Genomic DNA, 18,731 nt, shown 5'->3' with positions numbered 1-18,731 from the left:
GACAATGGAATTAAGTGAGGAAAGAAAAGTTGCAAGCCCCTGCTAGACCAAGTTAGTTCCTCCACATTTTGGTGAGAACCAGCCCCATACCCATGGGGCTTCTGGGGTCTGTTACCTTGTAAATCTCCAGGGTGAACCGCTGCACCTTGCAACACACCTGAAAGCTAGGAAGCTAAGTAGGGCCCACTTGGAAGAGAACAAAAAAATAGACATTCGTTGGCAGTGTCTTGCCATCCCCCGCATCAACTCTCCATCTTTACGCCAGGTCTTCACAGATCTGAAGTGTCACCCGCTGCCTCTCCTCATTCCAAAGGATTTCAGAAAGCCTGAATGGCTTTAGATTTCGGCAGGTCCACAAATACTGCACCTTAAACAGTGGTTGTGTGTGGCCAATGGGGTTTCAGGCTACCCTTGGAGAGCTTGGCACAGAACAAGGTCTCCTTTCACTTGACCCTCCTTTGCTAATACAAGGCTGTTTGGCTGGGCCCAGCACCCCATGGGGCAAATGTTCGGGCCAAGAATAGTCTTCATTCTTCCTGTGAAGCTTTGAAAGGCTTCTAAAGAACACAGGAAATTGTCAACCCATATTTTCTGTTGAAAACGGCTGACACTAAACTTTGAACATTCTATGGATTAATCCCAAATCATGGGAACCAATTTGCTTGAAAAGAAGCAATTTTTTCAGCAATGTCAGAGATGAGATACTCTGATAAACCATCCCAGCACTATTTGCAAAGAATGACATTATTTTAGAACTCTCATTACTGGCACTGTAAAAAACCCGTTCTTCACCAAAATTACCTTATTTCCATGGCATGCTTTATTGTTGAAACAATAAAGTTACTTATAACTCCAAAAGGCTGTGTCTACAAAGAAGCAAGTCTAGAGACCTATCAAGCACCACGCAAACTTACTGAAAATGTACCATCGCCTAAAACTGGGGAAAAACAATACTCTTTTGTCTGTCATGGCCCCAGCATCACCACTTCCAGCAACACCCAAGGATAATCTCTCAAGGTCCAGACACCTCACATGTGCAGTCACAGAATGTAATCTTCACTCTGAATCAGCAAGAGAGATACGGGCCCTAACTTACAGCTGCAGAAACAAATGTTGAGAAAGGAGAAGTAACATGCCCAATTCACCGAGATGGGATCTGAACACACAGGATTAGCGTGTTCAGTTTTCTAGCACAGACCAGGTGGTCGCAGGGCAGAAGACTAAAGCAACGGAGGCCCTGACCTCATCACCAAGACTGCATCAAACTCCAGCTCTGCCACTTACCACTTGTCTCTAAGTTAGTCACTAAACATCTCCAAACCTGTTTCCACATCTGTAAAAGGGCAATACTGGTATCGATTAAGGGTTAGATGAAGATAATACACAAAAACTAACTTATCATCTGAAATGTGGTAATAAGTGTTCAATACGTGGATAGCTGTTATTACAAAGGGTAAGGAAAATATTCTGAATGAAATACACGGACTTGTTTACATTTGCAAGCTTTTTATTAGAAAGGACTTCAATTTACTGGAGTGGCAGACAGTAATTTTTCCTTTCACATCAAATAGGACAGCACAGCAGTCTTCACTAGGACACCCTCGGGGAGTCAACAAAAATTATTAACGATCTATATACTACCTACATCAATGGCTTCCAAAGTGGAATGAGTAGAGAGTTCACGGGGGCTTGAGAAGGGTGCTAAACTCCCCCCTCCCCAATTTAAAATTTTGTTTCATAATTTCACAGTAACACAGCAGCACATGCACACAGTTGTAATTATGGATACATGCTCAAGAATATTTCAATAAGGAAACAGGATAAAGTTTGGAGACAGTGATCTTAGATGACTTGCTAAGTCAACATTCTGCTTTTGCTTCATTAAGCCATCTTACACTCTTTCCTCTTTTCTCACCTACTGTACATTGACCTCCACATTCCTTGGTCAGTTTCTCCCAAGAGGATAAAAGGCACAAAAGGTGGGAAGACTCAGAATGTGCAGGTGGTTCAGTGACACCAAACTAATGAGTCTGAGAGGCAGGAGCCTGTATCTCTTCAGCTTTCAAGAGTATAACCTGAGCTACATAGAAATAAGCCACGTGTCCAATCAATTATCAATTTCCCCCATTGTGAACTTGATAATGAGACAAGTAGATCTCATCCCACTAGGTGGCAGTAAAGCTCTACCATGCAGTGCCCAAACCAGTCACTGGGATTGGTGCTGACTTGGTCAATGCCGCACAATTGGAAAGATCGTGGTTACTTCAATTACATAATGCTTCTGGACAACAGAAACTAGGCATTGCCTGTTTTGCTGTTTACAAGCTGGGCTGTCCTTATGTCCTGAGTGTTACATGTATTGTGAATGATCATATAGCAGTTCTCAGAAATCCACAGGCCATATAGCAAAAACAGCCCTCAATATGCTTGAAAAACCTGGAGTCAACAATCAAAAGATCCAGTAAGGTTGTACAGGTCCTGTATCAGATTCAGGTAAAATCCTTAGGTATGATATGGGTAAGATTTGTGCCAGTTTTTACGAGGGTAGTAGAATAAAGGTGATTTACAAACTTACAACAAGATACAGAATTTTTAAATGGTAACTATGAGAACCTGTTTCTAGAACTCTAGAATTAATACTTCACCAGTTAGGCAGGTGGTCTATACAAAGTTTTTCATTTTGCATCCTCCAAATTCAGTAGGTCGTTAACTCCTTAAAACCAAACCTTTCTGGTTATAGGTGTTAACCCAATCTCACTTAAGAACCAAAACAAACAAAAAACTCCTGCATATTATACCTATAGTTATTCTGGAACACCTGATTCTAGTCTTAGAATAACAGGCAATTTATTTTTAAAAAGCCACTCACACCATGTAGGTTCTTCAACAGCAGAAGGCATTTTAGGATTAACAAAACTTTTCCAAGACAATTTTTAGTTAGTGATGGCCATCAAATAAGAATAAATCTTTATTGCGGTATTCCCAAATCATGTTTTTAATGCCTCATGAGATTTACTTTAAAAATAGTAACTCTCAGGGTGCCTGGGTGGTTCAGTCGGTGAAGCGTCCGACTTCGGCTCAGGTCATGATCTCACAATTTGTGAGTTTGAGCCCTGTGTCAGGCTCTGTGCTGACAGCTCAGAACCTGGAGCCTGTTTCAGATTCTGTACCTCCCTCTCTCTCTGCCCCTCCCCTGTTTGTGTTCGCTTGCTCTCTCTCTCAAAAATAAACATTAAAAAAGAAAAAAAAAAAAGTAACCCTGGGGTGAATTTACATATAAACTGAAGATACTATAACATAAATAATCTTCCTAATATATGTTTTACATTTTAGATCTATTTTTTTGAAAAGCAATAAGGATCTTTTTAAGCATACTGACTTATTTAAATCCTTCAGCCTGTGAAACCAAAAATATTGGCTCGTAAGAATTAGCAGTTACTTCCTTCTGCTTGGATCATTAATTTTTAAAAGTAACAAACATGGTGCAACTTTTTAAGGTAATGAACTGGGTTGCATTAATTATATTTAATATACCATAAAGCATTATGTTAAAATCTACATCATTGATCTTTAAATTGCACCACCTTCTTTCCAGTTACAAAATTTCAGTTTCCAGGGACTTGAGAGTTCATCTAATGTGAATGAGTTGGGATTTGTTCTCAGAGGTACAAACATTAATGAGAGTAATGAGTAGAGATAACTGTACATCTCATAAATTAGAAAAGCAATACATTAACCATATTCTAAATGAAATAAACATACAATAGAAAAGATGAGTTACAATTGTGGACGAGACAAATTCAAGTTGAAGTTTCTTCCCAAACATATTCTATTCTTGTATATCAACTGTAGAATATTTAAGAGCCCACACTCTATTACATCACAACATTGTTTATTATGTGAATTTTTTACAATACAAACAAAAAAAAATACAGAAATGCAATATATGAATACAGCTAAATGCAGAATGGTGACTTTTTTTTTTCTTTTCAGGAGGCCATGATTCCCATTTCTAGTAAAATAAAGAGACTGCACATAGGTAGAAACAGGTTGGTCGTTAGCTTCACAATTTTGCCTAGAAATGATCTATAAATGCATTTTTCCCCTGCTACTTACCATAAAGTGTAAAAAGGGAATTAAAGGAAAGTTTCCTTGTTGGTTCCTACCATATGAAAGATGCTATATTCTATTTTAGCAGGGCCAATATATGGAAAATACCTAAATAAAATGTTATTACAAAAATGAAGCAGTAATGAGATTCTGGCTAAAGAGGGTACTAAATGAGGATAACATATATTTAAAGAATCCAAAACAAACAAATAAACAAAAAAAGGTTGTTATAAAAAAGCTCTAGGTGCATTGTAAGCATATAGGATTTTTTTCCATGTGTATTTTTAAACAATGGAAGTGTCAAAAAATAGGGTCAACTGTGTTAGACTAAATTACATTATTGTATATGCTGCACTGAATGGAACCTCTGTATTATAATTATCATAGAGAAGCATAGTTTGCATCATATTATGGCAATTTATCCTCAATGAAAACCTTCCAGAGTCCTTTTATTTTGGAATATCTTGTAAACAGTCAAACCACCAGAACATGATTGTACAACAGTAAAATGTTTTCTTGCATTAAATTGAAGACATCTGTTTAATAAAAAAAAAAAAAAAAAGAAACAAAGAAAAAAAAAAGAACAAGAAAAGAAAATGTAGGAAAGGTACTTAGAGCTGTTAGTTTCTAAGTACACAACACCCTAGACAATTCAAGGCATCTTAATCTCCATCAAGAACAAAAAAATAATAATAATTTTTGTCATGCTGTTAAATCCATCATTAAGGATAAAACTGGTGCAAATTGGTCAAACGGATCCAACAAACACTGATGTCCAAGCTGGCATATTGGCAACTAATACGTAACTGGTGGTCAATAGAGGGTTTAAAAGATCTTCCCTTTCTTCTTGTTCTTTTCCAAGGTTCTAAATGATTCAAGGAAAATAATCAAAATGAGTGGCCATGTTATAAACATTAAAGATAACATAAGATGGTAGCAATGGCTAACCCAATTACAACTGTTAGATGTTCAAACACTACTTTTTTTTAGCTTAAAAAATTACCAGATTTAGAAGTGAATGATGACAATACAAATCTGTAACAGACAATCAAATTTTGACCAAATTTCAGGATAAACACTAAAAATAGGACAGAAATCCAGTTTTAATGTAGGAGAACAATTCTTCCCAAACAAGAGTACAAACTGAAAAAGATCAACTGACATCAAATAGGGTACCTTCTCTTCTACTGCTATTTGCATTCTCAATTACATTTGCTTTTACAAATAGATTTTCCTTTTCACTGGGGAAAAAATTAAAAGAAGGAAAGCATTATAGAACAAATGTCTAACCTTGAAAATATTTAGCAGTGAGGGTAAATTGTAGAATTCTTATAGGGATATAACTTTTCAGTTTTAAATGGGACTAACAAGGAAAAGAACAAAACCAAGGTACAAATATTACTAAGTTTTATGTAAATTAAGAACAAGTAATTGATCAGTTGTATTTGGAATTACATATCCAGTATTTTACCTTCAGAACTTAATCCTAAAGAAATAACACAATTAAAACATAGCCCTAAATTGTATAAGGATTTTTGCAGCAGTGTTTTCTATGCTTGCTGACGATCGAACACAACTATTATGTCCAACAATTGAGGGGAGGAGGTAAGAAATTGATTATGGTGAGTCAAGTGGCGAGAATGTGATGAAGCTACCAAGTTATAATTACGAAGACAGTTAAGTAATGGAAAATGCTTGTAATGAAAAGAAATACTGTTAGAGTAGACAGATTGCATCCATCTATGTAAAAATATTCACCCATGAAAATAATTGTGGTTGTGTGATAATGGGTAATATCTTTTAAAATGTTAATATTGTTAAAATAAACAAGACAATAATTCCTTGAAACATTAATATACACATTTCTTGGGAATCTGGTATTAATTACCTGGAAGAGTTCTGTTGTTCTAAAATACGTTGTTGGGCTTCCCAGTTTGCTTTCTCATCTTCAAACTGACGACGTTTTTCCTCTAATTCTTTGTGCTGTGCTTCCAAGTTCTTTTTCATTTGCTCATGGCGCCTTTGGAGCTAAATCAAAGCACGATATATAAAATAAAACTATTTAAGAAATCAGGAACAGAAGTAGGTTTCACCCAGGCATTCTAATGTTAAAATTATGAGCACTGAGTTCTTGTGCTATAAATTCAGAGTACCACCTGGGAAGCACTGTCTAGGTTTTCTTCTCCTATAGGAGGCCAGTGACCCAAGAGAATAATCTTGGGAAATAGGAAAAAAAAGTACAAAAAGTTTACAGTTGTGTTGCACTTTACAATGGACATATCCTATCTTATGACCTCATTTTTCATTATTCGTAAGTATGTAGAAGCAAGGCAAATAAGACATCACTGTCCCCATTGTATAAATGAGTAAACAGCTGCAGAGTTTAAGTCCCTTGCCCAAAATCATTAGCCAGAAAAATAGAAGAATGAGGATTTGAACTGCCTCCTAATTCTAAGCTCAGAAAGCTGAGACAAGTGGAATGAAAGCAGGTATACATAAAGACTTAAATTTAGAGCTCCAAGATCATAGGAAGCTCCCCCAATTCTTATAAAGCAGTGGTTTCTCAAATACTAATTTTCATATAAATCACCAGGAGTGCTCTGTTAAAAAATATTGAACCCTGGACCTCACCAAAACATACTGAATTAGAATCTTTCAGTGTTAAGATTAGAGATCTGCATTTTCAACAAGCCCCAGAGATTCCAATGCAGGTGGTTTTCCTACATTGAAAATCAATGCTGTATAAGAATGCTGACTAAGTAGAAACACTCGCGCAAAGTAACTGCAGAAACAGAGAGCTCACCTAATGGATCACTAAATAATGTCACTTATGCACTAGTCAGTCTATTTCTGAAGAAAATAGTCATTAATAAAAAAAAGTCAGATTAAATCTAAATACACTTAATACCCCAAAAATATTCAAAATCTTCAGATGTCTACGAATCATGTTCTACTAATGATCATATTACATCAGTGAGTTAACATCTTGAATTTGGATTATAATGAAATTTTGCATATAATTTATTTTCTCAATTATTTTGTAAACCCACAGAGAGGGACTTCAAATTTACTCCTACTGCAAATATTTCATGCAATTCCTAAAAAATAAAACCATCTAAGATAAATTTAAGCCAACATGAGTCAAATATGCTATGATCATCTTCCTGATCATAGCAAACAAGGTACTAAGAAAATATCAGAAAATAGAAATGCAGGAAAATGCCTTTAGTTATAGAAAAAATGCAAGCGAATCAGAAACACACAATTCACAATAGTTACCTCTGAGAAGGAGAAAAAGTGCTACCATAGACACACAAGGGCCTCAAATGAACTAATGAAGTCTTAGTTTTTAAGCTGGGTAGTTAAGTTCACGGGTGTTCATGATTTTTGATGTGTAAATTTCTGTTGTATGTAAGTATCTTCTGTGTTAGTTGCATGTAGGTAAGAAATACAGGTTATAATCCCTCTCAAGAAACCCTTGGGGTTATATGTCTTCCAAACTTCTGAATACTTCAGATCTTAGAATGGCAACACTACTTAGAAATATATACATACTACATTTGCAAAACACATCCTGGGTTGTCTAGGGTAGCACCTATAATCAAACACATTACTATTTTTTTGCAGTAAATTTTATAAATATTCACATCAAGTGGAATAAAACTATTAGTTCTATGTCTGGTTTTGCAGTTTTCAGAGCTTGTCAGGATTTAAGATTTGAAACTATGGATACATGACTGTGGATTTATCTAGTGAATAAGAGCAAACTTAAAGAACTAAGTGAGTTCGAATAATGGCTTACAACTATACATGCAGCACTGGCCAAGTTAATTTATCCTTCCTCTCATGAAAATAAAAGGAAGATGGACAATAGTATCTACTCCATAGGGTTATGGTGTGGATTTAATGACATAACACAAGAAGGGTGCTTAGTAGTGTGCCTGATGCACTGTGCTGCTGGACGTTAGCAGCTATGCCTAAACAAACACTTTTAGCACTAATGAACTTGAAAAAAAAAAAAAAACACCTATTAAGGTTAAATAGGTTCCTTCACCCATATATTTATATACTTAACATGGCTTACAGTATTAGGGGAAACTTGACCAGATTTCTTTACAGGTTCTTTCATGCTAAGAAAGATTTCAGACTTCAAAGAGCAGTTAAGTTTTTCAAAACTGTTTTCACCATTTACAGAAATCATAAAAACTCTTTAAAGGTTCTTTGGCTACAGTTTCATAATTATAACATTTACTCTTAGGAGGAAGCTCTAAAATATGTCTATAGTAAATGTACATTCAACTACTTTTAGATTTTCAAAGAAATCTTAAGTTTGGAGGTAATGCAGACTCTTGATTATTCCTGTTTTTATTCCCCTTCTGTTACGGACTTTTCCAGATTATTCACTAATTAACGAAAGGGTACAAACTCTTAGATTTAATTTAATCTCCAAAACGTCATCTTAATAACAGGTGCCAGGGCTGCTATTCCTGCAGTCTTCTGAGAACTCAAACAAGAAGGAACTATTCTGTATCTCTGCTGAATTAAGCCTATAACAAATATAACAACAGTCACAGTTGCTTTTTTTTTTTTTAAGTTTATTTATTTTGAGAGATGGGGGGAGAGAGAGAGAGAGAGAGAGAGAAAGAATCCCAAGCAGGCTCCATGCTCAGAGCAGAGGCCAACCCGGAGTTTGATCTCATGACACTGAGACCATGACCTGAGACAAAATCAAGAGTCGGACACTTAACCAGGTGCCCCTGTCTTGTTTTGTTTTGTTTTTAAGTAAGAAATTACATGTAAAGCCCAGTAATTTAAGAGAAATTTAATGTGGAATAAAAACATTTCTTTAAAATTTTTCAGTATTTTACTCACTCCATGCATTCTATTTAGTGCATTAAAATACTTTGTCAGATATTTAGTCAAAGAGGGTTTCAGTATTTTACACAGTAATTACAAAGGCAATGATCAACCATAAGGATGTAACAGAATAGATCTGAATCCCCTCTGAATCCCCTCTGAATTTATTTAGATACAAATATTATTAGTGGAGCCACATATAAACATAGGGATCTCACTGAATTTTAACATTAAAGGTCACTTAAAAAAATATTTCATGTTAATATCTATCACACCAACTACTTACTTGATAGAGTCTCATGTTAGTGCTTTTCCCCTCCATCTTTCACTTCTTGAAGGAAATGTAAGGGAATGTCTTCAAGGTCTTTTTGATTAATAAAAACTAAATGCATGCCTCAACATCTATAGAGGGATTCCAAGGTAAATAAGCTTGTTGGGATGCTTTGTCACTACTCTACCAATTTTGTAACACTAGCAATTACTCTGACACTATATTACAAATAAGCCCATTTCATTTACAGGAATATCACATTCCTTCATTTTCTCTCCTTTGGCTGTTTGTTTTATCCTGGCATGCCCTTAGTTCAGTTACAGTTCTCTCTCTCTCTTTCTCTCTCTCATTCATATGCAAGTAACTCTGGTGGTTGATGATGATGATGATGATGATGATGATGATGATGATGATTCTAATACTAGTTTTTATTCTTACATCCACCCAAAACTCTGATCTTTACTTTTCTTACACTGAATATAAGGAATAGCTTATAATTCCACTTCTCATAATTTGCTCATTAAAACTCGTAATTCATTATAATTATTCTATTGTATCTTCCTACCAAGTATATGTGTTCAAATACTAACATATCAAAACATACGTTATTATAAACAAAGTACTTGCTTTTATTTCTCCATTTTATTACACTAGGGCAGTGACCCTAAATTTTTTTTAATGTTATTTATTTTTTTTTTTAATTTTTTTTTCAACGTTTATTTATTATTTTTGCGACAGAGAGAGACAGAACATGAACGGGGGAGGGTCAGAGAGAGAGGGAGACACAGAATCGGAAACAGGCTCCAGGCTCTGAGCCATCAGCCCAGAGCCTGACGCAGGGCTCGAACTCCTGGACCGTGAGATCGTGACCTGGCTGAAGTCGGACGCCCAACCGACTGTGCCACCGAGGCGCCCCTAATGTTATTTATTTTTGAGAGGGAGAGTAAGTGACCACAGTGGGGGAGGGGCAGAGAGAGAGAGAGAGGGAGACACAGAATCTGAAGCAGGCTCCAGGCTCCAAGCTGTCAGCACAGAGCCTGATGCGGGGCTCGAACCCACGAACCTTGAGATCATGACCTGAGCCGAAGTCGGACGCTTAACCGACTGAGCCACCCAGGCGCACCAAGCTTCTTTATATTTTTAATTTAATATTTATTTTCTTTTTGAGAGAGCGAGAGCAAGCAAGCACAAGTGGGGGAGGGGCAGAGAGAGAGGGAGAGACAGAATCCAAAACAGGCTCCAGGCTCCGAGCTGTCAGCACAGAGCCCAACGTGGGGCTCGAACGCACGAACCTTGAGATCATGACCTAGGCCGAAGTTGGACGCTCAACTGGCTGAGCCACTCAGGCGCCACATTAGGGCATTATATTAAATTTTTAAAAATATGTGTAGAGAGGTTTTATTATCTAGACTATTGAAGACCTTTGTTATTTTAAAAAGGAATACTGTGTCCGTAACAGGGGACAACGTTAGGCTCTACCTCAGCTTCCGAATCCTTCAGTTTTTGAACTTTTTCTTTGACCTTCATCTCAAACACCTGCTCCATCTCCATCTCCATCTTCTTCATCTTAGCTACATGCTCCCTTCTTTCTTCTTCCATTTGTGCAAGAGGGCTCCTGTTGTGAACATTAAGGATAATCATCAGAAGTCTGAAAATGAGAAGTATGATACAAAACTCTTGACACGGCGATGGAAACAAATGAGACGCTGTCATCACTAAATTCTGTTTTTTGAAGATAAGCTTGAAAATGATTTTTCAATTATTCTGAACACCATCTTAGATGACACAGATCGCAGATTTGAAGTTTTGTGTATAAATGCATTAAAAATTCTTTAGAAGCTTCAAAAGTTGTATTTCTAATCTAGAATTTCCTTCCAGTTTTATATTTAAACTGGAATCTCTAGTGAACAATTATTATGAAAAGAGACATGAGTAACAAACTGTTAGCAGGAGGTTTCTCTAAAGCTAGTTAGTGCATACCAATCTAAAGATGACACATAAAATAAACTGTAGAAGGAAAATGGAAAGGAAACATTCCTAAATTATACTCACAGCATGGAAAATGAGAAGAAAATTATTTAATTTTGTACTTTAAACAAAATTTTATTTATTTTTTGTATTTTTTATTTTTTTACATTTTATTTATTTTTGAGAGAGAGAGAGAGAGAGACAGAGACAGAGCACAAGTACGAGAGAGGCAGAGAGAGAGGGAGACACAGAATCTGAAGCAGGCTCCAGGCTCTGTGCTCTCAGCACAGAGCCTGACACGGGGCTTGAACTCAAGAACCATGAGATCATGACCTGAGCCGAAGTCAGACACTTAACTGACTGAGCCATCCAGGCACCCCTCAACAAAATTTTAATGCGAAAAAAGGAACTGAGCTAATGAAGTTAATATACATAGCCTATTTGTAGTTCTAAAAATTTCTAAGTGTTATAATCTCTTCTTCTAAGACAATTACTGACATTATAATTGTAAGTTAATTAACACCAATTCAGACTTATTTTAGTAACTGAATTGACATGCTGGAAATGACTACCAGTCAATACCTAGAACATTTTTCATTTCTAGGCCATTTATGGTAATTTCACTGATTACGAAAATTCATTCTACCTATTTTAGTGTCTGAAGTTTCTGTCTTACTTTAAAAGATGTACTGGTGATAAAAAACACACACATAGATGCATACACATGAGAAAGAATCAGAAGCAAATAAATATCCTAGTAATTTTTTTTTGAAATGCCAGAAAACAGACACAAGCATAGTTGAATGGAAGTATTTCAGTCTACTAACATTAAGGTCCACAGGCTCAATTCTCTACACAATTTTGTTCAAAATTTTCATGTTGGAAAATACTGCAGATGAGCTTTATATAATGGCTAGCATACTTACAGACACAAGGGAACGTAAAATTATCAGTAACTTACTATAGTCCCAGGGAGGAAAGAAACATGTACTCTGTGGCTTTGAGGATCTCTGAAAACTATTCAATACACTAGAACAACCTAAAGAGGCAGGCCTTCTTCTGACTTTGTTGATAAAACTTGTTTACTTTGCCTCCACATAAACAGGCTTTGACCACTGAATTGTATATTTAAATTGGTGAATTTTATGTCAGTAAAACAGTTTAAAAAATTAAATCATGGCTTATAAACAAAAACAAAATCAGGCCTTGGATTTCACCCATAACCTCTAGGGTTAGTCACTTTAATCCTGATGTGAGACACTCTGATTATGGTAGATTTCTCTCCTAATGAGGCTTAGTATTTTTCCAGTACTCTTCTTCCCCCTATCAAGGAGAAGGACAAAAGAGCCTGATGGAATATATTCAACAAGAGCAGCAGGTCAGAACACTGGCTATGGATTTTTCTTAGCAAAAAGGGAGGACAAAGCCATGAAGCACTGCTGTGATCAAGATGATCTGTTTTTGCAATTAGTGTAATCTAGAATAAAATGCTAACTGAAGGATAGTTCTTCACCAAAAGTAAACTTACAAACCTGCAGTATATTTTAGCAATTAAACAATTAATCAGAAGTTCTGAAAATGAAACTAAACCAAACATTAACTTAGAACAAAAACCTGCATTCAAAAAGTGAGGTCAAGTGAACAAATTTGTTAAAAAATTTTTTAATGTTTATTTTCGAGAGCGAGAGAGAGCGTGAGCACACGAGTAGGGGAAGGGCAGAGAGAGTGGGGACAGAGGATCCAAGGCGGGCTCTGCACTGTCAGCACAGAGACCGATGCAGGGCTCAAACCCATAAGCCTTGAGAGAACATCCTGAGCCGTAATCAGACGCTTAACCGCCTGAGCCTCTGAAATAAGTTTTTAAATGTAAATATCATTATTTCATTAAAAGTTAAGGCCCTCCTTGATAATATAGTTCTCATATGTATGGCAGGTGTTTTGGTACAGGGGCTTCCAATCTCTTGAGCAGAGTGGCAATGAATCCCCTGAAATGACACACTAAACGTGTGTGTCCATGCAAGCATTTTTCCGGTGAGGGGGTCCAAAGCTTTTGCTAGATTTTGAGTCTATAAACCTCACTTATTCCATCTCCCAGAACATTTTTAGCCTCTAGAAGAGAAATAATCTAATAACTATTTTTTTAATTGACAGTTTTAACTGAATATGTATGTTTAAGCAACTGAGACTATCCAACAATATTGGCGTAATCTGAAAACATAGTTCAAAACTGTATAGTAAATAAATTAGAAACTCAGACTGATTTTAAAATTAAATATATATTCCTCCTTATAATAAAATGCTCATTTAATTTTATCCTTGGGAGGAAAAAAGCAATTCATGTAAATTCAAAGAACTCATGGTATAATTTGCACATGAAAAGGTTACCAGCTAACCAAAAGTAACCACTGTTATTTTGATTTTTATTTAGATAACTCTAGGGGGAAAGACTATATTTTGAAATTTGCTTTTAAATTCTAAATTTATTAAAAACCTTTACATCTTAAAAGAAAAAAACTTACATGCCTTCAACTGTGTCATATCTAAAAGAACAAAAAACGGAGACTTAAAACACTTAGAGTAAACCACACTAAAAGCAACAATTAAAGGCAAATTCAGAGACGTCACAATTAAGTAATTTAAAGTATGTGCCCTAAAACAAAAGTTTATGGCAAAATTTGTTAAAGCTAGTTAATTTCTTTCCCAAAATTCTGTTAATTACTATACCAAATCATTATGAAAATAAGCATGCTGTGCAATTATCTTCTGACAGCCTGCTCAAATTTTTAAACCTATTTAAATATATGTACTTCCAAAAAAGGAAATATTTACAATATTTCGTATCTGAGATACTTTAAGTTGTTCAGCCTTGTAAAAATACTTGACTTCTGATCAAATGAACTGATATTCCAGTATTATAAAAAAATGGTTATACATATCTAAAATAAATTTTTTTAAGCCTCTCATCAGTAAAAATGATCTTTCAAATCTTTTTTTTTTTTTTTTTTTTTTTTTAATTTTAATTTTTTTTTTTTTTTCCTTCAACGTTTATTTATTTTTGGGACAGAGAGAGACAGAGCATGAATGGGGGAGGGGCAGAGAGAGAGGGAGACACAGAGTCAGAAACAGGCTCCAGGCTCTGAGCCATCAGCCCAGAGCCCGATGCGGGGCTCGAACTCACGGACCGCGAGATCGTGACCTGGCTGAAGTCGGACGCTTAACCGACTGCGCCACCCAGGCGCCCCGATCTTTCAAATCTTAAATTAGCACCACATTTGTGGTCATCTTTATGAAAGTGATATTTAGGAAACTGTAATACAATATTGTGCTTACAATGTAGGAAACACAGGAAGAAGGATCACTTTTTTTCATCACATTATTTTTTTCCAAATAAAACCTTTTTAACTAGAGGATCAGAAAAACCATTTAAATTGTATCATAGCCTAACTGCTTTAAAAAACATTTTTTTTTAATGTTTATTTATTTTTGAGAGAGAAAGACACAGGGTGCCAGTGGAGGAGGGGCAGAGAGGGAGACACAGAATCCGAAGCAGGCTCCAGGCTCTGAGCTGTCAGCACAGAGCCCCACGTGGAGCTCGAATCACAAACCCTGAGATCATAACCTGAGCCAAAGTTGGATGGTTAACTGACTGAGCCACCCAGGTGCCCCAGCCTAACTGCTTTTTAATGGGAAATTGTTCTTTACACACATAGACATGCTAAAGCTTATTCACTTAAACTTGTCAGAGAAATTTAAAGGGACTCAGCCAAAGAAATGAAAGGGCCAGGTAAAAGTTTTTTAAAAAGCAAAAAAAAAAAAAGTCTATAACATAACCTGAGTATCATGCTAAATCTCCAAAGATATAACACAGCTCCTCCTAGGGATCTCTTTAAAGGTTTATGGTTCCTGAAAGCCACCAGATGATTCACCCCTTCATGTGACCAACGAAAAATGACAACAAGGACCACACAAGGCTGACCTAGTAAGGTTTTACTGTGGTGGTGTTACATGACCCACATTTTGAGTGTAAGAGAAAACAAACACATTTCATTTAAATTATGTGTGGTCTTTCCTGAAGAACACATTAAACAAATACATTCACATACTTTTGCATCAATGGTTAGTAGGCCACTGTGGAAACAGACATGTAGCAATTTTCATACAAAAGTTTTCAAAGGAATTTCATTTACATGGATTTCAAAGAGCAATAAAAATTTCCAAAATTTTTGGGAAACAATAGTTACCAACATTTTATTTTGCCAAGTGAGAGCATTATAACCAAACGTAAACAAAACAATATTCTACTACTATTATATTTTCATGAAAGGACGTCTGAACAAAGGGTAAAGGATACAACTGAATAAATTTAAGTCTTTGAAAAAACTTTGGGAAACTTCAGAAAACTGTCTTTATTTCTCTTTCAATGAAAACTCTGTCATGTACTAAGGGCGCTCTAAAAATCAGCCTTTGAAAATATGTATTTTTAGTCCTTTCTAGGAATTTGGTCATCCATAAAGTTTTCCCAAGCTTACAGATGGAGAAGGCTACAGAAAACAGAAAACTACTGTATGGGAAAGAGGAACAGGGTATGCCCAACTTGAAGCAAGGTATCAATCAATGATAGACAACAGTTCATGAGAGTTACCAATCAAATGTGGTTTTAAGTAAAACATACAAAAGAAGATCAAGGAAGGAATAACTTTAAGAAGCACGTTTAGCAAAAACAAAACAAAACAAAACAAAACAAATAAAACCTTCCTCTTACTGGGGATCACCTTTCTTTCTTTAAGAGATCTGCCATCTGGATATGGCTAATTCTTCTCTCTTTTCTTTTACAACCCCTTGTTCAATCTTCTTTGATCTGGAACTTGACCTCCCTCTCTGTTCCTTCAAATTGCCTACCACCCTCCACTCTCCAGGCAGGGGTGAACAAGATACACTCGCCCTGAGGATTTAAGAAGTACTTAAAATAAGTGACTTGGTATTTTCTTTGCCAGATACAGGCAATACCTGAATAGTTGCTAGGAACAGTTCCCACTTTTCCAGACTTTGACCTTGAGACAAAATAGCATTTGATGAGATAAACTCAGCTACTTTTCAGATTTTAACCACATAATCTAAATCTTGGTTTCTTCCCAGTTTTACTGAGACACAGTTGACATATAATACTGTATAAATTTAAGAGGTACAATATGATATCTAAATCTTATTTTACATCCTTCCAAAATATAATCATTCTAGGACCACTAACCTAACAAAAAGGCATATTTTCAGCTATACAAACCAAATATTTGACCACTGTTTAGTACACTCTACAGTCCATCCAAAACTGCCTCAGAAAATTAAATATGAGATTATTTTACTACGAAATGCTTAAAAAGATAGCTTTTATTCTAAGATTAGCACTTTGTAGAGTATACATTGCCATAGAAAGGTCAATATAATTATTAAAAAATCTTTGTTTTTGAGAGAGCGCACATGCACACATAATGGGGGAAGAGCAGAGAGAGGGGGGGAACAGAGGATCAGAAGCTGGCTCTGCGCTGACAGCACAGAGCCCAATGCAGTGCTCAAACTCACAAACCATGAGATCATGACCTGAGCCAGACGCTTAACCGACTGAGCCACCCAGGCACCCCTATAACTAAATTTTTAATAGATTTGTACATGTATAAATATTTTATGAGGGCAGTGGAAAATACACAGGTCCATTAGCAATCAGCAGATAAATAAATGACCTTATTAACAATTTTATTTCTTTCTCAAATTGCCTGCAGATGCTATTTACAGACTATGCAAAGTGATAAAATGACAGCTCTGTTTTTAAGAACCAAAGAGATTGTCCAGTTCAATGGTCTTTAAACTAGGTTCTCCGTTTATATGAAGTCTTCCAAAGGTTACTTGAGCCTCTGCAGTTTTAAGAGAATCAATTTCCAGATCCTCAACTTCCATAAAGTCTTGCCTAAAGTGATCTGCCTGAAAATTTCCAAATTACAAATTTTCAAGTTACCGATAGCTCACTTTACAGAAGACCTATTCCCTCTTAACCAGCCCTTAAGCTGAAGTACATTGTCCTAGGTATATCTGGAGGTGTAAAACCTTCCAGGTGACAAGAGAAGTCTTCTTCGGTGATTAATCAAAGTATTATAACAAAATTCCATACAGTGTATCTCCCAGTATTAAGCATGCTTCGAACAAGCTAACTGTGATGTTAGCTGTTAGTAATGCAGTATTTGGGTCCATGCTGGGATGCTGAGTTCAGATACATAATGGAGGGAGGTGGTTAGAAAAGTGGCAATTTTTGTTTAATTACTCTGACTCTTCCACTCCAAACTCCCCACAACCTCAACCTCTCCCTGCCAGTATTATCAAAGGATGCACTGCTATGGAGGGAAGAGTCCTTTGAAAGCAATACAACTAGAACATCACTAAGAAGCCTAAACTCACATTTGCTTATATCACGTTTAAAATTTTTAATGTTTTATTTTATTTTTCAGAGAGAGAGAGAGAGAGAGAGAGACAGAGAGAGAGAGCAGGCGAGCAGGGAAGGGGCAGAGAGAGAGAGGGAGATACAGAATCCGAGGCAGGCTCCAGGCTCTGAGCTGTCAGCATGGAGCCCGATGTGGGGCTCGAACCCACAAACTGTGAGATCATGAGCTGAGTCCAAGTTGGATGCTTAACTGACTGAGCCACTCAGGCACCCCTACATCACATATTTAAATATTAGCCATTCTTTTCAGTTCCTCATGAATCAGTCCTTAGTTTTTAGCACGTTAATATTAGCTAAAGCACAAGTTGCTGATACTGATTTAAACAACAAAAACATTCAGCTGCAATGATTTCTGAAATTGTTAACATTTTCAAGATAATAAAAGATACAACCAATAGATAAAACGTCCAAGTGACTTCTTTCAGATTCAGTATATTACTCAATAAAGTAGTAAAAACTACTTTGTAATAAATCATATCAATATCTATTCTAATCATGCCATTCCCCAGCTGGTTCAATCTTTAAAGATATTTTTCTACTTACTATTAACATAAAATAGTGTACTAACTCCTCAGGCAATTTGCTTTTTAGCAGTACAGATATTTTTATTACTTTCAGAGACAAAGTTTGGACATGATTCATCTCATTAAGAAACACATTTCCAACAGAATTCTACTTTTTATGTTTTTGCCTCAGTTATATAGTTTAACTCAAGTAGTCCACACTAGAATTCTACTTCTGCAAAAGAATTTTTAACAACACTGTAAGGTTCACTATTTTTCTCTGAATTGCCTTACCTGAATCCAACAGCAGAAATACCACAATACCACTATTTTAAAAGCCTTCTATTAGAAATGTGAAAACAATTCCTTATTTCTAGGACATGAACAAATGTTTAAAAGAAAAAAAGTCACACATTAACTGCATACATTTAATGAATAACATGTACTGATAGCACATTCCCCTTTCACATATAAAATTACCGGTGGCTTTAATTACACATCGTTTTCTTTTAAACAATTAAAAAGTCCCTAAGTT

General features: G+C 36.0%; 1 protein-coding gene across 4 annotated transcripts in view; it reads right to left on the bottom strand.

The window, feature by feature from the left end:
• Positions 1 to 3,875: 3,875 nt before the first annotated feature.
• Positions 3,876 to 18,731, bottom strand: part of SEPTIN7 (septin 7) — a 118,819-nt gene continuing 103,963 nt past the window's right edge. For all 4 annotated transcript variants that reach the window (XM_043589250.1, XM_043589248.1, XM_043589247.1 and 1 more), the window contains 3 exons: positions 10,718 to 10,853; positions 5,999 to 6,138; positions 3,876 to 4,975 (listed from right to left, as the gene is read on the bottom strand). In XM_043589250.1, the coding sequence (XP_043445185.1) occupies positions 4,936 to 4,975; positions 5,999 to 6,138; positions 10,718 to 10,853 (316 nt within the window). In that variant the 3' untranslated portion in view covers positions 3,876 to 4,935. The remainder of the gene's footprint in view (positions 4,976 to 5,998; positions 6,139 to 10,717; positions 10,854 to 18,731) is intronic.

This window comes from Prionailurus bengalensis, chromosome A2, assembly GCF_016509475.1.
Source record: "Prionailurus bengalensis isolate Pbe53 chromosome A2, Fcat_Pben_1.1_paternal_pri, whole genome shotgun sequence".
Lineage (NCBI taxonomy): Eukaryota > Metazoa > Chordata > Mammalia > Carnivora > Felidae > Prionailurus > Prionailurus bengalensis.
This window is presented reverse-complemented; position numbering and strand designations above follow the sequence as displayed.